General features: G+C 40.1%; 1 protein-coding gene across 2 annotated transcripts in view; it reads left to right on the top strand.

The window, feature by feature from the left end:
* RELN (reelin) overlaps positions 1-21,873 on the top strand; it is a 297,184-nt gene that overhangs the window by 255,362 nt on the left and 19,949 nt on the right. For both annotated transcript variants that reach the window (XM_064444494.1, XM_064444504.1), the window contains exons 43-53: positions 298-445; positions 4,275-4,533; positions 5,781-6,030; positions 8,218-8,386; positions 12,563-12,703; positions 14,068-14,245; positions 15,478-15,671; positions 16,756-17,012; positions 17,747-17,901; positions 19,599-19,813; positions 20,491-20,668. In XM_064444494.1, the coding sequence (XP_064300564.1) occupies positions 298-445; positions 4,275-4,533; positions 5,781-6,030; positions 8,218-8,386; positions 12,563-12,703; positions 14,068-14,245; positions 15,478-15,671; positions 16,756-17,012; positions 17,747-17,901; positions 19,599-19,813; positions 20,491-20,668 (2,144 nt within the window). The remainder of the gene's footprint in view (positions 1-297; positions 446-4,274; positions 4,534-5,780; positions 6,031-8,217; positions 8,387-12,562; positions 12,704-14,067; positions 14,246-15,477; positions 15,672-16,755; positions 17,013-17,746; positions 17,902-19,598; positions 19,814-20,490; positions 20,669-21,873) is intronic.

Below are 21,873 nucleotides of genomic sequence, written 5' to 3'. Positions count from 1 at the left end.
CTCTCAAAGTTTCTCTACAGAACTGGGTACTTTGTTGTTATCTTAAGAAAAATGAAGAAAAGTGGAAAATCCTGTGAATAACTGGAGACTAGGATCCCAAATTTCATACTTATGGATTTATTTTGTTTATTTTGTTTTGATTCATGACAGTGTTCTAGAAGGCATTGCATTGGAAACACTGAATATTTATTTACTCTGCATGTAATGTTTAATTTAGCTCTCTTCCTCTGGAAATAGTACTCTTGTAGTAGGAGCACTTCGGAGTAAATCATAAATATGTATTTACTGTGTATTCAGGTCAGCTGGAGTCTAATAGATTCCTACTTGTGAGTGGTGGAAAGCCATCAAGGAAATGTGGTATCATGTCTGGAGGAAACAACCTTTTCTTTAACGAAGAAGGCTTACGTATGCTGATGACTCGAGATCTAGACTTGTCACAAGCCAGGTAATATGGTTTGAAAGTTCTTTCAGGATTTCACCGAAGAAATAATATATTGAAGAATAATACATATGTGATACTTCTGTGGTAAAGGCAAACTGATATATTCTGTGGTCCTTACTATAGCAAATATTCCATTTTAACCAGTGTTACCATTTTAAACGAAATATAACTTGAACTTTAATGGGATTAACCATTCCAATGTTACTTTTTTTCCTTGAAATAGAACTTCAGGATCTGATGCCTCACCTTCAGTAGTTTATACAAGTTTTTATTTCTTAAACGCATAAAATGAGAAATCGATTGCACGTCACATTCTCTGTTTGTCTTACAGTTTCATGTATTACGAGCCATTGCTGAAACAGAAGTACCTGCTGCCAGTATAACTCTTACATTCATCATCTCATAATTCTTTCATTTCTGAAGCTTACTTTCTTATTGTGCTCATTTGTTTCCAATAATTTACTGAGAAATTCCCATCAAGCTGTCACCAGCTACACTGAGCACAGCAATTGAAAACCAAATATTTTTAGTGTATTTAGAGATTATGTTGTATCATTACAGCCTGCAGAGGAGATATTTGATAAGTGAGACATGCTAAGCAAGGCACATTAAAGAAATTTATACTAATATAAATTCAACCACATCCTAACTGCGTGCATGCTAACAAATAGGTAGTGTTTTCTGATTTGTTTGGTATCTTAGCTTATATCCTTATATTATTACTTTGGAGACATTGCATTTTCTCCAGGACTTTTCTCCGCAGGTCTCTTGTAAACACCCTACTCCTCTCTAATGCTCTCTGGGAAATGCTTTAATAGGCACTTTATCTCTTTTTGACTTGTCTTCATTAGCATTGTATCTTTAAATAACAGTTTAATTGCAGAGCATCATAGTCAATAGAGATGCCTAATTTCTAACCATTGAATTTTTTAGATAAAAAAATCGGTTAGCCCTCAGTGAGGCGTAATATTAGAGGTTCTTGTACTGAATTTGTAAGATTATTCACAGCAAACTTTTTTCAGAACTTTCAATACTCTTCACTAATTTGATTTCCTAGACTGTTCTGAAATTAAAAGATTGCTTAACAAGGATACAAGAGATCTTGTAAGTTGCTCCATTAGACTAAATGACATGTTTTCTTTATTGCTTATGTTCAAAGAACCATCATTTATCTCTTCTCCATGGTAGTCTGTAGATGGATTTGCATATATTGACCTCCAGGTGTTATATGGAGATAAATGACTTCTGTCTTAGTAAAAGGAAAACAAAGCAGTACATTTAATTTCTTATATATGCTTATGAAAAATAACTGTTATCAACAAATAACTGTGTGCTCTCTTCTGAACAGCAATGCAGATTACAACAGTGTTGCTGGGGACTGCTTTTTAGCAACCTAAAGTTATTGCAATGCGATTTTCTTAATTTCCAGGCTGACTCTATCAGCCACCTGCAAAGCTCAACAGATCTGGGGAGAGGTTTCAATTTATGCCAGGAATCATGAGAACCAGCATTTCTAATAGATCTTTTAAAGGGTAGTACGCCCAGTAGTGATACTGAAACCTCCCCTTTTCTTCTGAGACCCCCTGAAGTACGAAGGCAAGCAGGTGCTGCAAGCCACACTCAGGACCTGGGGATTGTAAGTGCACTCTGCAATCCACTCTCCACTCCTGTCACATCTATATTTTAAAGAAATTAACACAGGGAACAGTATACTGGTGCGGCTGCACCTCAAATACTGTTTTGGGCCCCTCACTACAAGAAGGACATTGAGGTGCTGCAGCGTGTCCAGAGAAGGGCAACGAATCTGGTGAAGGGTCTGGAGAGCAGGTCTGATGAGGAGAGGTTGAGGGAACTGGGGTTGTTTAGTGTAGAGAAGAGGAGGCTGAGGGGAGACCTTATCACTCTCTACAACTACCTGAAAGGAGGTTGCAGCGAGGTGAGTGTTGGTCTCTCCTCCCAAGTGACAAGGGACAGGATGAGAGGAAACGGCTTCAAGCTGCATCAGGGGAGGTTCAGATTGGATATTATGAAAAATTTCTTTACTTGAAAGGGTTGTCAGGCATTGGAACAGGCTGCCCAGGGAGGTGGTGGAGTCTCCATCCCTGGAGGTATTTAAAAGACATTTGGATGTGGTGCTTAGGGACACAGTTTAGTGGTGGACTTGGAAGTGCTAGGTTAATGGTTGGACTTGATAATCTTAAAGGCCTTTTTCAAACCTGAATGATTCTATGATTCTGTGATCATGGTGATACTGGTAGCTGAAACTCCACAGCAGGAAATATCAGTAGGCACTGCATATTTTAGGTATTGCATCTGATAAAATACTTTCAATTCTGAATTACTAGAAAAATATCCACACATTTTAGTGTTACTAGATCTACAAGAAAATTTTATTTTTCCATTTCAAAATAGGCAGAGCCTTTGCAAAGTATCTGTGGGATGAGAAGAGAGATATTTAAAATTACTTAATGTTTTAATCTGCTAGACATTATGCTACCTATATTTGAGTGGGTTATTACTATATTAGTAAAAATTCAGATAAAAGAAGAGCAATCCACAGAGAGCAGATTCCACAGAGACAAGGTCACCTGGGCTGATTTCTTTTGAATTATGTTGTGAATGTTGGAGTAAATCTGAGGAGGCACAAAGACTTGCCAGCAGTGGATCCAATCCATTACAGTTGATATGTTGGTCCATCAGGGTCCCCCAGTGCCCCCTTACAGCACGAGCAATATTTTATGTCTGGGATGTGGAGGTGGATGTAATCTATAGTGAAAGAAGTTATATATAGTAGCAAGAGGAACTGTGAGTCACAGCGAGGACTAGAATTAATTGACTTGCAGGTCTGATGTTTTATTGAAGCTTTGTCTGCCCAGCACCTCTGCAGCCTCCACTCCCAGTGGATCTACCTGCAGATCAAACCAGAGAAAGACTTTTGATACAAAATTTCTTTTGCATGGTTTCATTTAACCATGAGTCAGGCAGCCCTAATGCAATAATAATTAGAACAGATACGACACTTTAAAGCTGTGCAAAAGCTGTGCAAACATGAATTAATACTTGTAATATCCCTGCAAGTCCCATAGGTAAATATCATTACAGCAGCAGTTCCCTCCACTCCAAGTGCCTAGTAGAGCTATTTATAAGCATCGGCTAACAGGAAGAATTTCACAGTTTGATACAAGTCTATTGTGCTGCTTTGGAGAAGCCAATTAAATAGGGGATGAAAGCGCTGGTATCCCTGGGTGGCTTGGGCTGGCTTCAGGAAAGCCAGCACATTTAAGTGGTGTGATTTAGACAAATTTCCTAGGCTGACTAAATGGACAAAATGATCCCTGAAAGTGAAACACACTTTGTTCTCCTGTCCAGATTTTCCCTGGTCTATACCAATGGAAAACCAGGATGCATATTTTGAATTTAAGCATTTCAGCAAATTCATAGCAAATTATGATCTACTTAGGGCACTGTTGCTTTTCTGCCACTAAAATCTCTACTCATGGGCTACAGGGATAAAAATTTCACCAAGGATTATGTTTCTGATATTTGCAACACCATCTGCTATGCAGACAAAAGCTCCAAATATAAATGACCAGCTTTGTTCAGCCTCTTCTGGCTGGCAAACTACCTCACAGTCAAAATGAATTTTTGTCATCTCACCTGTCTGTCTACTTATATTCTGGAGGCTTTGAAAAGGAAATCACAAGATCTCCTTAAAGCTGACTCTTAAAGCAAGAAATCATAGGGCTAGTCAATAGACAAAGTCCAGGTCTCTCTAGTTGCTTATGTAGGGTGTTGCAGAAAATAAATCTTTCCAGTAATTTCTCCCCGTTAGATTTGTGCAGTTCTTCATGAGACTGGGATGTGGCAAGGGGGTGCCAGACCCCAGGAGCCAGCCTGTGCTGCTGCAGTATTCGCTCAATGGAGGCCTCACATGGAACCTTCTCCAGGAGTTCCTCTTCAGTAATTCCAGCAATGTGGGACGATACATTGCCCTGGAAATTCCCTTGAAGGCCCGTTCCAGCTCCACTCGGCTTCGCTGGTGGCAACCATCAGAGAATGGGCATTTCTATAGTCCCTGGGTAATCGACCAGGTAAGGAATCCTCTGGGTTTGTTTTTTTTTAATGGAACTTTGGACTGTTTCCAGTCATAATGTTTCCCTTTTGTTGGCATATGTCATTTCACTGAGTCAAGCAAAAATGTTTTGTATAAATAAATTCCAGAATTATAATAATCTAACACAATAATAGAGTACAATCACTGTTTGCTAATCTTGTGGCTTTAATGCACCGTTTCCATGCGGGGTACTGAACTCCCACTTTGGAGCCAGGAAAGTCCCACACATGAGTAGAACCACATGTTCACATTGCTGAAGGCCTCACCATGTAACATGAAAGTCTGAGTTCAAACTTCAAAAACCTTCATTTAAAATCTATCCCAATATGTAATTGGCTTGGTAGAACGTAATAGGAAAAACATTGATCTATATCCGTCTTCTAACTTTGAAAACGAAGTTTTGTTTCAGATTTGGGATTTGCTTCTACAAAGATTATTATATGGCTTTGTATGACTTGGTATAACTCTCAAGAAACCCCACTAAAGTGATTGCACTCTAAGTAGTGTTACTGGGCTGTCTAAGTTTAACTTGCTTAAATATTTATTAAAGTTTTTTTACAGGAGTTAGTTCAGGTCCTTAAGAGAAACCCAGAAACCAAACTCCCAAGCCATGTTTAATGATGTGGTTACAAAATTTTACTTCCTCTCCCACCATTTAAAAATGAAAAAATCCTCATTCTTTCATTCCTATACCTTCATTGAATGTAGTTACATTAGTTCAGAACAATCAGCAACTGAATTCAGAATCACAAATGAAAATAAACCCTACCTTGCTTGCTGATGAATAGTAAAATGCTGATGCCTTACAGTCATTGGCAAAACAGAGACTATGTCTCCAGTTCTATCAGAGGATACAATCTGATAGTAGTGCACCAATTTATAGTAGAGCTGAACAGTCAGTAGGAAAAATGACAGTGTAATCACTTTTCTCCTGCCAACATTTATTTTTGTGAGCAGTTTTACTTCATCCAGGATGGAGTTCACCTCCTTGAACTTTGTATAGCTGAGCCGATCTTTTTAGGACCCCTTTATAGGAAAAAGATATTCCTCTTCCTCATAACCTAAGCTCTTTACAAATTAATTTGTCCATTTTGGACCAGCAGAATATATATGCATAGATCAGTAAATCTCTTCCTCCTCCAGGATGCTATGTCACATGTATGTTTATGAAGACTTCCAGACATTTTTTTCTTTTCAATAACAATTTTTTTCCTAATGTTCCAGATTCTTATTGGAGGAAACATCTCTGGCAATACAGTATTAGAAGATGATTTCACCACACTGGATAGTAGAAAGTGGCTGCTCCATCCTGGTGGAACAAAGATGCCAGTCTGTGGCTCCACCGGGGATGCTCTAGTGTTCATTGAGAAAGCTAGCACCCGCTATGTTGTCACCACTGACATTGTTGTCAATGAAGACTCTTTCTTGCAAATAGATTTTGCAGCATCCTGCTCTGTCACAGACTCCTGTTACGGTAATGACTTCTTAGTAAATCTTGCCATTCCTCTTCCTCTCCTGTACAGGAACATTCATTTGTTTTCTGGTTCCATTATTCATCGTAACAAGAACTGAGAAAGAAAAGAAAGCTTCATGTCTCTGTTAGGAATTCTAATATCAGCTTTTTCATTCTAGGTGTCTGAAGCCTAAGATAAACTAAAGTATATTATTCCCTCTGAGCACTTAAGCTACAGTTCAATTCATTTAAGAAAAAGACTAACAACTGTCTTACCATATACTGGTAAATAGATTTGAGTATCCACTGCATAGGATGATGCTGTGGTTCTAATAATAAGCAGCTAGGTGTTTCCAGCATGTTTCTTGGTCTGTGGTTTTGCATTTTTGGTGAAGTAAGTCTCAGTTCAGACCTCACTTGCACCTGTATAACTGAGAAATCATTTCTATCAGTATACATCTGACACATGCTAAGTCCACATCAACTGCAAAAATTCATATCGTCCATATGAAATAATCAACATGTAGATATATGTGTGTATGTATGCCTGTAGGAACGTGTGCATAGATATATGATACAATTTTTAATCACCTAGCTTCCTTTTTTTCCATATGATGTGTATTCAGTGCAGAGCAAGCTTTTCTGTGTGTGTATGTATGTACACACAGACATATACACATATAAATAAAAGCATGCTCTGCATTCAATACACATCACATGGAAATTAAAAATTGGTTCGTTACGTGCATTCTAAGATGCACAAGAAATAGGTCTTCCTAACTTCTGAATGCTTTTTTATACATCTTAAATTACATTCTTTTAGTGTAGGGTTTTGGGGTATAGATTTTTTTTATGAGGAGGAGAATACAATATGTTGCAGCATGTAGCATGTGATAATTGACTGGGTTGCTGACTATTCCTCTAGAATTTTGCATAAAAATGGAAAATGATTTTACAGGAAGTCCCAGAAGTGGCTTCTGTGACTTTGCTATTCTGAAGCCAATGGAAGTAACTGAAATATTTTATTCACATGCTTAACAATATTTTTTTCTTTTGCTATTAGAGAGACTGCGGCATCCTAAGAACATGTCTTACAAGTTTGTGTTTTGGCAGTTTAGCTATATATATTGGCAAAGAAACAGTTCCTTTTTTTGTTTCTTTGTCTCCTACGCTTGCCATTATCTTAACTTAGTATTAAATGAGCAAAGAATTTCATTTTGGTGATGGAGATTTAAAACTAAAAACTCACTCTTCTGTGTATCCACTTGTCCTTGTATTTCTATAGCACTGTCTTCTGTGCTTAGACATCAGATGGGACTGATTGGGTGATTAAGGATCATTCTCTGTGCTTGAGGGCAGGAGAAATGGGTCTGTAGTAATCAAAAGACCACAGATTTACCGCCCCTGTCACTGCAGCCACGCTCCATGTTTTACACAGCCAGAATGCCTGGCAGCTGGAACATTTATTTCAAGTTACAGTTCTGTGCCTATTATTATTTACTTTTTAATGACTGCATAAAAGTTTAACTTGAAGTATTTAGTGAGCTTGACTAACCTTTACTGTTCATAATAAAAGTTTATAAGCCATAAACATCAAAACAATTAAATTGCTGATTTTTGCTGAGAAATGAATACGTTAGTTTAATGTGGCTAGACTGTGTTTGAACAAAAACAAACTCTTCGACTAACAAACTCATTTTAAAATTGTTTATGCTGGATAATGAAATGAGCTGGTCTGGAGCGGGGGGAAGAGTGACTAAACCATCTTGTGACGGAGCCAAAAGTTTGAATTTGAGTGTTGCTCTGCCTTAAACAACAATTACATCTGGCTGAATCTCATCCTTCAGCCTGAAAAAAAAAAGAAAAGTTGCTGGTCATGACGCTGTCACATCACTTTTTTACATGCTGCAGCTACAGAAATTGGCTTGACTTAATCCTGGCAACTTGACAGGTAACTCTGTCTTCGCACCTGTGGTCCCTTGAGTCAGGTGGCAGATGCAGAGGTGTACTGCAGCCTTCTCCTGAGCTATACCTGCTCAGCAACAGGTAACGTATCCCCCAGCACTGCCACCAAGTGAAGCTTTGTGCTTCTGACACAAGGGTTTGAAAAGTTTTGAGTGGTTATTTTGTCAGCGTAGACTTGTGACACTTTACTGTAGACCTATAGATGTAAGTCTCTAAATTAACTAACTCTCTTTCCACCCTTAGCTATTGAACTGGAATATTCAGTGGACCTTGGGCTGACCTGGCATCCGATTTTGAGAGACTGTCTTCCCACTAATGTGGAATGCAACAAGTACCATCTCCAAAGGATTCTCATTTCAGACACTTTCAACAAGTGGACCCGTGTTACTTTGCCTCTGCCTCCCTATACTAGGTATATCCCTCTGCTTTTCTGCAGAATAAATCTAAATGCATAACTATGTATTGATGCATGATACCTTATAGTGTTAAAATAATTGTACCTTGCGTTTTTGTTTGGTTCATGCATATAATGATAAATAAGTGTAAATAAATGAAACACCATCCTGTTTTGCATAAAAATGGCAAAGCTCCTATGTACATTTACTTATCTTAGTTATTCAAAGAAAGGAAATTCTTGTCCATCTTGTCCCACGGAGAGACAGGGAGAATGTTTTAAAGAATCTCATGCTATCATTTGCCTCACTAAATTCTGGTTGTTTTGGTGGCTGATTGGACTGGCTGAATCCCCATTGCACCCTCTGCTTTCTGTTGTTGGCTATGAGTTAGTGTTTTAAATGTAGTGCTTTTCAGGCTTCTTGTTTTTCTGTGCATTCTTTGTACACTTTGTCTCTCTCTCAGCTTTGATGCTCTCATCCTTGTTTCTACATATGCCCCATTTTCACCTCCTCTTCCTTTTCCTACATTCTTTTGTCTCTGAGGGAAGCAAAATTGTGGGATTTGTTGGGAGGTTGCAGTGAAAGGAGCTGTTTGGGACTGACAGTGCCATTGGGAGCGCTGCCATACAGTTCTCTACAATGCCCTGAAAACTGCTGGATTTTTATTTTGTTTGTCAAAAAGATCCATCTAGGGACAGCTGGGTAGTTCAGCCTTCCAGTTTGTGTCCTTCTTGATGTGCTGTTTTGCAGGGATAGCTCTGACTGTCCCCTGTGCAGTCATACCTGATAAAGCCGGCGTAGAGCTAGCCCACAGTAAAGCCCTGCAAACACAGTCAGCGTGGACATCAGGCGCTCAGCACAACTTGACTCTACAGCTTTTCCCCTATTGCAGAGCCCAGTCTCCTCACACAGGCATAGCTAACTGCAGGCACACGAGTACCACAGCACAGGCAGAGCCTATGCCTGTTTGAGAAGGTTGTTATGAAATATGCCAGCTAATGCACATATGACTTTGAAAACAGAAACCTTTGGTTTTTAGCAATTGTGCTGAGAGCACCTATACAGTTGCCACACATTTTGAAACTAGTAGTGGAAAAGTCCATGTTCTATTACTAATGATTTGGGGCATCTAGACTCTTCCCAATCTTTAGTGCATTACTTCATTACTTCATATCAAATAATAGTACTTTTTATGACTTATTTTCAGCATTGATATCCTCTGCTTCCTCTTTTGTACTGCTTCACTACGTATTGTCTGTAAAATCCGTTACCCCAACAGTTCTTGTATAAAGTCCATAAATTTGTGTTCAGGAGAGGTTTTCTGGGGCTGAATAGGATAAATCAGGACTGGTTTTGATGTTCCAAACCAATTGAATTTGGACCTGAAAGGAACCTACCATCCAAGATAAACTCAGGTTTATAAATAACTGTTATTCTAAGACTGAAGTTTTTTGAGCAGTATATATCAAAAGAAGTCTGATGCCCTACTGAGGCAGAGATTCCTCTTCTGTCCTATCCAGTAACTATATTTGTTGGCTTAAGTAATATAATTTCCCAAAGATATTAAGATAGGGATTACATGAGAGAGTTTATTATAACCTTAGCTCACAAGCAAAGGAGATGTTAAGCTTTAGAATAAGGAATAGGGCAGCTAATAGGCCTTTTAGTCTAGATGTGATATAAATTTTATGCTGCTTTATTATTTCAAGCTGAGTAAAAACAAGTGTGTGTCTCCAATTGTTTGCGCCTGTAAGTTTTAGGGACATGGAGGCTACTTAGTCAACAGCTTGGCCTAGCACACAGCACTTACACTGACATAGTCTTTTAGGGTTTGCGTACCCCAGAGTGCTATCTAACCTCTGGCCTGTAGAAGGCAATGAAGTTTTAACTTAGAGATTATTTTAAAATGCAAATGCAAATACCAAGCTTCTCCCAGGAGCATCAGCTCCATAAACTGTTAATGAAGTGCCAAACCTAAAGCAGGCAGTGTAAGATATGGATGTTTGTCTTCCTAAAGGACTTCCTCACAATTTATGCATTTCTTTTTAAAAAATGCTATTTGCTGAGAAGCTAGACAGCACAGCAGTAGATTTCTCTTTGGATAAACTTGTTATTCATTCACTTCATGTAACATGTTTATCAAGAAAAATTCACAGGATAACATTGACCTTACCATAAAAGGTCTATCTTTACACTGAATAAATGTGGGGAATTTTGCTGTTTATTTGTTTTGGTGTTTACAGCAACTGTGATTTCTCTGAGTTTCAAAAGAACACAGACTACACAAAGTTCAATGCTGCCATCTAGTGCTGTATAGCATAACACGGACCAGCTTGAATTTAAAATGGTGTTTTTGATAAGTTACACAAATTCATCTACTCACAGTTATTCATATATAGGTGTCTACTGCTGCATGAGCTGAACAGCTATTTGGTGTCCTCTGACTGTTTCATCTAGGTTTTCATCATTTATCTTGGGAGCTGACACTTAACTCACATATAGCTACATGAAAGCACAGTGTTGAATAGGGAGCTAAGCCAGCTTTAATGAATAAAATGAAAATTATATATCGAAAGGAGCTAGAAACATACCATAGATCATTTCTTAACATTTCCAGCCAAGCCCTGGATGGAGGAGAGGGAGGAAACTGCAAAACCAGGGTCACACCGCAAGCCCTGCATGGGTGCTCTCACCTTGTCATCTGTAGATTTATAAATAGCAGCACCTTGCCTAGGAGCCAGCCCACTCCTGAGAGCTGCTCTTAGTTAAGTGTAGTTGGAAGAATTCATAGAGAAAAAGTTGAGTTAGTTTGTTGACTTGGACTGAAGCAATAAATCTCAGCTCAGTGTGAAACTTGGATTTAGAATCATAGAATTATTAAAGTTGGAAAAGACCTCTAGGATCATCAAGTCCAACTGTCAACCCAGCACTACCATGTCTCCTAAACCATGCCCTGAAGTGCCACGTCTACACGTGTTTTAAATACCTCCAGGGATGGCAAATCTACCACCTCCCTAGGCAGCCTGTTCCAATGTCTGAGCCCTCAGCAAACAAATTTTTCCTAATATCCAATCTAAACCTCCCCTGATGCAGCTTGAAGCCGTTTCCTCTTGTTCTATCGCTAGTGACCTGGGAGAAGACCAACCCCCACCTCACTACAACCTACTTCCATGTAGTCGTAGAGAGCGATAAGGTCTCCCCTCAGCCTCCTCCACGCTAAACAAACCCACTTCCCTCAACTGCTCCTCATCAGACCTGCTCTCCAGACCCTTCACCAGCTTCATTGCCCTTCTCTGGACACACTCCAGCACCTCAATGTCCTTCTTGCAGTGAGGGATCCAAAACTGAACACAATATTTGAGGTGCGGCCTCACCAGTGCCGAGTACAGGGGCACGATCACCTTCCTACTGCTGCCGGCCACGCTATTCCTGATACAAGCCACGATGCTGTTGGCCTTCTTGGCCACCTGGGCACACTGCTGGCTCATGTTGAGCAGGCTGTCAAACAACACCCCCAGGTCCTTCTCCAACCAGGCACCTTTCCAGCCGCTCTTCCCCAAGCCTGCAGCGTTGCATGGGGTTGTTGTGACCCAAGTGCAGGACCCAGCACTTGGCCTTGTTGAACCTTGTGTAATTGGCCTTGGCCCATTGATCCAGCCTGTGCAGGTCCCTCTGCAGAGCCTTCCTGCCCTCGAGCAGATCAACACTCCCGCCCAACTTCGTGCCGTCTGCAAACTTACTAAGGGTGCACTAGATCCCCTCATCCAGATCATTGATAAAGATTTGGGTGATTGTGGCCTGATCCAGCTCCCAGCTATCCCTCAAGTTTGGATTTGTGCTGGGATGTGGTTATGACTGGTCTGAGCTTCCCTTTGGGCGTACCACCTTCTTCCTACCCTCTTCTCCACTGCACCAACCACAGCCCACTTCCTTTGCTCTTACTGGCAATCCCTTTCCCACCTCCCACACTCTCAGCATGCTATTGAGTACCTGTGCTTTGTCCTGCTCTCAAAATGTGGGCACCCTGTTCTTGGCTTTCCAGGGACCTTGTCAGGAATCAGCCCTGGGTTGTGCTGACATCAAACAAATCTTCCAGTATCAGTCTAGTGTCAAGACTGATATTTCCTATCAGTCAAAATAAAGATTAGTCTAACTAGAAATATTACCTTTCTGTTTTTCTTTCTCTTCCAAAGGTCTCAAGCAACTCGTTTCCGCTGGCATCAGCCTGCTCCTTTCGATAAGCAGCAAACATGGGCAATCGATAACGTCTACATTGGGGATGGTTGCATAGACATGTGCAGTGGTCATGGGAAGTGCACACAAGACAACTGTGTGTAAGTGCCATTTGTTCCCTGTCCTGTCCAGCACTGTAACATTTCACTCCTCCTCTGTCATTTTAATGAACTTTCAGGAAAGACTTTGATACAACTTTTAAAAGGAAGGTAGATTTTGCTGTTAAAACTGAGCAGGGCATTGGGATCATTTGGGAATAGAAATAATAAAATGGAGAGTAAGTGTGGGGGCTGCCTCTGCTAGACCTCTGCTTGTTCACACATCGTGGGCATTGCTGCCAGTCCTTTCCTCAGTGGCAATGCATCGCCTCTGCTGTTGCCTGTGCTGCATCTTGGATCCCCTCCCACCTGGCAGGGAAAAGGGACCCCTTGAGTTTATATACCCTTCTAGGGACATACACTCATGGAGCTTCCAAGAAGATGTCATCCTTATTCCCAAGGGTTTTCATGCCATGTCCCTGTGCCCTCATCCTGGCACTGGGTCCAGAGGACCTGGGCTGGAAGTGGGACATATCCACAACCAGAAGGATACACGCCAGTTCTTCACAAGGCCATATTTTGCCTGGGGACAGGTGTTGGCTTGATGCCTCTGCTCCGTGGTAGGGTTTGCCGGTGGAGGCAGACTGGCTTGAACCTCAAACTGTCTGTATAACAGCCCACATACAGCCATGCAAAGCCAACAGACAACAACCAGATCTCCCCAGATTTGTCTGTCTGGCAACAGAGAATACCTTCCAGATGGATGTATTGCTTTTTTCCAGCCACAAATGGCAACAAAAATAGGAGAATGGTTGTATAATTGCCCTGCGACTATGTTTGTTAGAAATATATTCCTCTGCAGAATAGACATATTATTGTGTTGTCCTCTATCCTGACAGCACCGAAGTACCAAGGCACGATGTCCCTGGTGAAATCTGCATAGTAGCAGAACACATTTCCATGCTGTTATCCAATCTTTGACACATATAAGAAGGTTTTTCAGAGGAGAAAAAAAAGGAGGGGACACTATATAAAGAAACAACAGGGAAGTACCCATCCACTAAAAATTTACAGAAACTTACTTAAAATGTAACATTAGCAGGACATTCTTAGGCTCAGAACATTCTCTTAGGCTTACCTACCCAAGCACAATGTATTTTACTGATTTTACTCTGTGCTGGAGTGTACTCCATATTAGCAGCTTGAATGATACATAATACTACCCTTCCTAAAGTCATTTTTGTTTCCTATTAACTATAAAAAGTGGCAGATGTTGAAACCCCCATACACTAGTTGTGCACTAATAAATGATGCAGACAGCCTCTACACAGCATAAGATGGCATATTAATGTGGAATAACACGGCACTGACTAATCCTCCATGCAGAGCCTTTGCCAGCTGAATTTTGCATTTGTTTTCCTCTGCAGCTGCGATGAGCACTGGGGTGGGCTGTACTGCGACGAGCCAGAGACCCCACTTCCGACACAACTGAAAGATAACTTCAATCGCTCGCCATCGAACCAGAACTGGCTGACAGTGAATGGGGGCAAACTGAGCACGGTCTGCGGGGCGGTAGCCTCTGGGATGGCTCTTCACTTCAGTGGGGTGTGTGTTCAGCACGGGGGCCAACTCACTCCAGTATAAATGGGACTGATATCAGCATAACATATTAAACATATAACACATAAAAAAAAACTTACATCCTTTGCCTAGCTGAAGGTCAAAGTCAGACAGGTCCTACAGACTAGGGCCAGCCAGAAACACTCCGGGAAAGCAGATACCATGTTCCTGGCTATGCTGTAGCCAGTAAAGTGAGATATAGTGTGTGTGCCTCCTGGAGGGAGCCGTAGAGGGGCCTTTGGAGGTGGAGCGGATAAAGCACAGCCCAAGTATGTAGCCATTCAGTTCCACTCACTCATAATAGCCTCCTCAGAGCACTCAGAACTTCCAGAAACCAGAGTTTGGTGTCGCTTCTAATCAGACCACAGAGGTAAATTAGTAACTAGGTATTGGCATGTGTATAACTTGCACTTGGTCCTTGAAAATACATCCATGTGTAGCCTCATCCTTCAGATAGTTCATTGTTGCATTTTTTCAGAGTAAGCAGAGTAAAATTTCTTGGTTTAGCTACATACATAGGTAGGTAATCCAGATTGCTGCTGAATTACAGTTTGCTTACAACCTTAGGATTATAAAAATGACAAAACATGATTTTAGAAACATATGAAACTTATGCCTGTCAGTCTCCACCATGCAGATTTATAACTAGGTTCAAACTGATGCAAGTTTTCTAAAATAAACTAACAGAAGCATTAGCATTATATTTCCACTTCTTTCCAGTAGGACTAAGTAGGCTCCACTAAATAATAGGCTAAACAATGTGAAATATGTAAGGGATTATGGGAAAACACACATATTAAAATTGCTGTGCCGTTTGATGGCTTGCATTAATTCTTAATGAATTAATTCATTAATTCTGCCTGGAAAACCTCATGTGTTACACTGGAGGTATGGATATTTGTAACTCTTGTATTCAGAAGAAAGGTGAGTACAATTCTTGATACTGGATGTTGTAAAGCTGTAGATACAAGTAGCAACGTGTATGAATACATAACAGGAATTTTTAAGATGAAACATAACTGAAATTATGTCCTCAGGGAAGAACATTTACTGTTCTGTTGTAGCTTTACCTTTGTTATAATTAGTATAATTTTGTACAATTTTGAAGGTTTTACAACATGAAGTTATATTAACAGTGACTGCATAGTCTAACACTTTTTACGTTCATAAGTTTTGCAAGCCAACACCAGCCAACTTATTTTTTCATTGATTTTAAGGGCTGCAGCCGTATGTTAGTTACAGTGGACTTGAACCTCACCAGTGCAGAATTCATCCAGTTTTATTTCATGTATGGATGTCTGATAACTCCTAATAACCGCAACCAAGGAGTGCTGCTGGAGTATTCTGTGAATGGTGGAATCACCTGGAGCCTCTTAATGGAAATTTTCTATGACCAGTTCAGCAAGCCTGGGTTTGTAGATACCTTCTTCTGCCTATATAGTTTCCTGTACTAAAGTAAGGTGGTCTTGAATGTTTTATAAAAACCTGTGGGACATATTACTGCTGTGGTTTGGATGTCAGATCTTTAAGAGTTCAGCCTGTCCAGTCCTGCAAGCATTTATGAATGGCCTTAACGCATGTGCTTGAGCATCAGCATTTGTGCAGCTCCTAGGCCAGAAATACAAGGGTAGTAAGGAGCCTGTAGCAGTCTGGTAGATTTGTAAATGGTTGCAGGAAGATAAATGAATAGATACTGTAATGATGTCCATCTTGTTCTTTAAGACACTTTCATTTGCAATCTAGTTTCTTACTGATAAGAGCAGAAAGTCATTGCTTGAACTAGTTAGAAAATGGTGTGTAGAGGAGAAACTGAATTTCTGCAGATATCCATCAAAAGGATGGATTCACTCAAGTGTCATTTTCAGATATTTGTGACATTCAAATCATGTGTAGATATGGGTGGACCTTTTCCTTACTGGCTAATTTAAAAGATCTATAGAAAATAGGGCTGGGAGATACCTGTTATTTGTTATTTCATTTGAACACATGAAGAAATCACTAGCACTTTCATTGGATAAGACATTTAAGTGTACTATCATGTACTGTTGTAATGGAAATAAGAAAATTGTACTAGAACATTGCTATCTGCTGAATGGCTCCAGGTTGAAATTAGCAATTTTAATTTTACCTCAACATTCTCATTCTTAACACTTCCCTCAGTTAGGACCTTATGGTCATACCCTGCTAGCCTAGACCATTGCATTTGCACAGTTAGAGAATGTGAGTTTGCTCAAACCATGCCACAGTCTGGCTACTGGTCTTTCCCACCTCACTCTGAGCCCCTGTCCCACTGGGAGTAGCCAGGAAGGTTTTTGTTTCAGCAGTCTCCCATGGGGGAACATAAGCTAGATCACCCAGTCTTCTCCTTCTTTCCCAACTTCCACATACTCTAGGAAACCATGGGAGTGGACCTGGTCAAAGCACCCGGCACAGCGCATTGAGAAGCGTCTTCCTCCTGTGGCTCTCCTACAATTAATTTCCACTTTTTCTTTCAGCTTTGTGAACATCCTCCTTCCTTACGATGCCAAAACTATTGGGACACGCTTCCGCTGGTGGCAGCCTAAACATGATGGCCTGGACCAGAATGACTGGGCTATCGACAACGTGTTGATCTCTGGCTCAGCTGACCAGCGGACTGTGATGCTCGACACCTTCAGCAGCGCTCCCCTGCCACAGCATGAGCGCTCCCCTGCCGACGCAGGGCCCACCGGGAGGATCGCCTACGACATGTTGATGGAAGACAAAACTACAGGTAAAGGTTTCAGGTGGATCAGAATTAAAGAGCAAGAAATCAGTGCAGCGATTTCCAAATCTTGCTGAGCCTCTGAATCTTCATCTCACTGTGATGGATATCACAGCCAATCTCATAACTATAGGGGTCTTGTCCTTTGGTTTTAGAGTTTTTTTACTGCATAAATTTACTTAGAAGATTAATTTCTTTTCGAAGAAAGAAAAAAGATAAAAAGTGCCAGGTTATTCTAAGCAGATTTCTTAACCTGAGTATCTGTTTCCTATTTCCTAACTTTTAAAAACATTCTTTAGTGAAGTTAAGTTACATTTTACAATTAAACTTTGTAGAGGATGCATTTCTGGATGTCTACAAGGCTTAACAGCTAACAGTGCTGGGGTACCATTTGTGCAGATATGTAGGCCACACCAATTAAAAAGTTCTCCCATAATGTCCAGTGCAACAGAAGTTTATATTTTGAGTAAGTCTCAGATCCTTACCTCTTGAACATTGAAAAAGAATGCTATAATACTTACATAAAAGAGTAGTAAGAGGTGCTTTGAGCAATAAATATGACAAATATAAGAAATATGTACATGGGAAAGATGGGCTACTGACATTCTCAGGAGCAATACTAAATAATTCTCATGTAGGCTGAAAAATAAAGCCATGGATCATCTTTAGTGGTTAACACTAATCCCTGTTTTCTTTAATTTATATTTTCATTGTATATTACTGACAAAGCATTTATTTTCAAGTGAATGAACACTGGTTATTCCATGACGATTGCTCGATTGAGAGGTTTTGTGATTCTCCTGATGGCGTCATGATCTGTGGGAGCCATGATGGAAGAGAGGTCTACGCAGTCACCCATGACCTGACTCCTACAGAAGGGTGGATTATGCAGTTCAAGGTAAAATCTCTGTCTGAAATATAATTATTCAATTTTGCTCCAGGTCTAAGTAGATTTTCAGGAGGTAGGTTGATGTATAGGCCTACACATAAGCCATTTCCTGCAGGGAAAAGTGTTGTTATTAGGCCATCCTAATTTTTCTCACCTACTTCATATTGGTCAGCTTTAATACCACAGGTTGTTCTCAGAGGTGACACGCTCTCCTCTTCCAGCACAGCAGTTGCATGGACATCATGTAGTAAGGATATTACACAAATACGAGGTGCCTATTTTGTTGCAGCTGCTTGGTGAGGGAAAAGCAGTTTACAAAGTAGTCCACACCACTCCTGTGTTGTCATGCATTTGCATCAAACCTGCACCTAAACTGCCCTTCATAGACCCCTTCATCTAAATTAAACAAGTAAGCCAGTGTTGCTGTACGCTTCTATGGGAGAACTTATCTTGGGCCGCATGTCTCCGGGACACAGGGCTCTACCCACCCTGGGGACAGTGATGCACAGACATCAATATGATGGATACAAAATGTCCGTTTATTTAGCTGCGTCACACGCTTATATAGCTCTTGCGCTTCCTGTTCCTGCCACTCCTATGGGGAGGAGTCTATCTTTCCGTCACAGCCCGTGATCTTCCGGTCGCCGATCCCTGTCTATTCCCCTACAAGCCAGCAATATATGGAAGTTGTATGAGCCCTTTGCACGTCTTTCATAAAGACAGTCCACCTAACATAACCAAGCTGGGTGGTCCCCTCTGAAATATTCAAATCTTAGGTTGTGTGGAAGAAGAGGTTATTAGTTATGGGGTACTGGAGTACAAGGCACATGTGTCAAAACCTGTAAATCTAGAAATGTGAGCTAACTGGAAGAAAATGAAGCTCAGAATATGGTTCCTGTTCTTCGTCTTGGAAATATTGATGAGATCTGCAGATGACAGCATTGATACTGAGGTTCTTACAAATAAACTAGTCACGACAACTAATGATCTAAAAAAATTAGAACATCCTTTACAATCTTCTCTTTCAGCTCTGGGAAACAACCAATGGCTTTTATCAGATAGATTGCCTCAGTGGGGAAAGGTAAACGAGAAAGACCACCAGTTGATTACAGATGCACTTGGTGCCGCCCAAAATAATGCTCCTCTAGCTCTTAGTTGTACCCAAGCTCAACTGTGGATAGAATCTATAATTTCTGCAATTGTATGAGAAGGTGAGGGAGGCACTCTGCGCACTGAAATTCGAAAGATAATTTGGTCACCAAAAGGACAGCAAAAGTATGATGGATGGTTGGCCCTGGGTAGCAAATATGTAGCATACCAGCTCCATGATACCTCAAGTTCTCACTTATCACAGAGCCTGGAAGTGATGCCTCCACACCGCTCCACCCTCCGGACAACTCCTCTTAGAGTCAGTATGCCAAGTTCTCCTGGCGTTGCCGACATCTAAGGTTACTAGGGAACTTCCATGGAATGGATTCCTCACGTATCAGCTGCACTTCACCCTGACAGCTTCTTCAATGCTGTACCTTTTCTAAAAACATAAGTTTAATTTCTAAGTCACCTCCAGCGATTATTCCACACCATGCAAGCACTGTTACTGCCACTATTTGAAGCAAAATTCTGCAGTCAGTTTTCAGGTTCAAATATTTTTTAAACTCTAACCACCACAATTAATTCTAATTTACTTATGCTTTCTTCTTTATTAGGTTTCTGTTGGATGTAAAACCTCAGAAAAACTTGCACAAAATCAGGTCCACGTGCAGTATTCCACTGACTTTGGCGTTAGCTGGAGCTACTTAGTACCTCAGTGTTTACCAGCTGATCCGAAGTGTTCTGGGGGTGTTTCGCAGCCATCTGTCTTCTTTCCCACAAAAGGATGGAAAAGAGTAACTTACTCACTGCCTGAAAACCTTGTGGGCAAGTAAGTATGAATTTGCTACTCATTTTGTCTTGGATTCAGTACCTTCTGAGAAACACAACAGGGGTTACATCTGCCTATTCATTTTCTTTCAAGGAAAGTGCAGACTAGCAGTGTTCACATTGATTACATACGCTGCATAATTTTATTTCCTATCAGTCAAGACTGACCATGACTTCTAGTCTGAACAACCAGCAAAGTTATCCTTGCTTCTTTGCAGTCTGCTCCTGTACAGCATGTTCTGCTCTGTTCAGACAGCTGTGATCAATTAGAGAGTAGATTTATGATGTTACTGAGTGGAAAAGTTGCCCTTATTGTCTGCAGTAGTCCACACATATGCAAACCATTTGTCGCCTTCTGCAAAACTAAAATCTCTTATATTCTTGGAGTAATCTGCTCAGGAAGTATAACCAAAATTGGAATTCTCTTCCAAGAAGCCAGAATAGCTTCTTCTGGCTCCAGCAGTGTCTGGAATCCATCCGTATATCATACGTAGTATATATGTGAAGAAGAAGATATAGATATGTATAAAATCCATTTCAACAGATGCTGCCAGATATTACTTTTGGAAGCTTGGAGGATAGTAGAGTCATAAGTATATTGTGTTTCACCCGCCTTTTTTCAGTTCAGCAAAGTTGTTTTATACATATGTCTGTTTTTCTTCATTCCTTTATATCTAGTCCTGTGAGGTTTCGGTTCTACCAGAAATACTCAGATATGCAGTGGGCCATCGATAATTTCTATCTGGGCCCTGGTTGTCTGGAAAACTGTAGAGGTCATGGAGACTGCCTGAATGAGCAATGCATCTGTGATCCTGGGTATTCGGGACCAAACTGCTATCTGACCCAAACACTGAAGGTAATTATACTGCATGTTTTAAAGCATTAATTTTGCCATGCATTTGGCTGGGAAAGAGAGAGAGAGAGAGAGAGAAGAAGATCAATCCCTCTGGAAATTTAGCTTTGATTCCTGTCAGCCTGAAGATACTCAAATCCATTTTCAGCCCTATTATCATTTTTCAAAAAAATTATTACTGCAGTATCCAAGAACAATTGTGTTCCTTTGCAAATAACACTGCCCAATAAAGCTGTGAAGTTCACTGTTCATCCTTAGATCATCATTATATGATCTAAATCACCCTTGCACATATGATTATATTTGATCAAGACCTGTAGAAAGATTGTCTTTATCATGAAAGAGCTTACTGAAGTAGGGAATACAAGAAAATTACATAAAATTACATTAAGTTAATTCACCTAGGTGTTATTAGTGTTACCCTATAAAAAGTGAGTGAAATATAGATACATATTGCTAATTTAAAAGTTAAAATATTTTTAAAACTTAACATATTTAGAAAAGAATATGTAAGGAACCCCAAATTAGTTTAAAATGCAGTGTTTATCATCCCTTCTTTTTCTACATAAAATAAGAACAGAATAGGTATGTGCTCCACAGAAACAAGAGGTTAAGAAGCATTCTGTCTAAAGAGAATATAACTAACTTTTCAGTTATCATGTCATTTGAATTATTATAAGCTTCTGTTTTTCATCTGAGATACTAATTACATGAACAAATATCACTATCTGTTTGCAATTTTTAATTAGTAATGTATTCTTCACACTAAGGACATTTGGGATAAAATCCTAGCAATTTTAGGGGAGTTTTACTACTGTGTAATGCCAGGAATTCAACCATGGCATTGCTTTCACTGCACACCTGGATGTAAGTGGAAATCAGAGATATATTCTAGATGGTTTTCTCTACAACTATTTGTGCAGACAGCTGCATAAATACATATTCACTACAATAAAATTAAAATTTCATTGCAGTACTGGTTTTGCTGGGAAAAAATATGGACGAGCATTTTCTGCCATACATACTAGATATGTACTGGAGTGGTGTTACATAGTCTTAAATAACCAGTTATGAATCAGACCCATTCATTTGCACAAGTTTTAGTGTGCTGGATTACCTCTCAAGTATGTTAAAATCTAGCCCTAACATATTTTCACATTTAGCCAAGTCAGTTCAAGTGGCTAAATGTTCAGCCAAAAGTGATTATG

The sequence above is a fragment of the Phalacrocorax carbo genome, chromosome 1 (assembly GCF_963921805.1).
Source record: "Phalacrocorax carbo chromosome 1, bPhaCar2.1, whole genome shotgun sequence".
NCBI lineage: Eukaryota > Metazoa > Chordata > Aves > Suliformes > Phalacrocoracidae > Phalacrocorax > Phalacrocorax carbo.
This window is presented reverse-complemented; position numbering and strand designations above follow the sequence as displayed.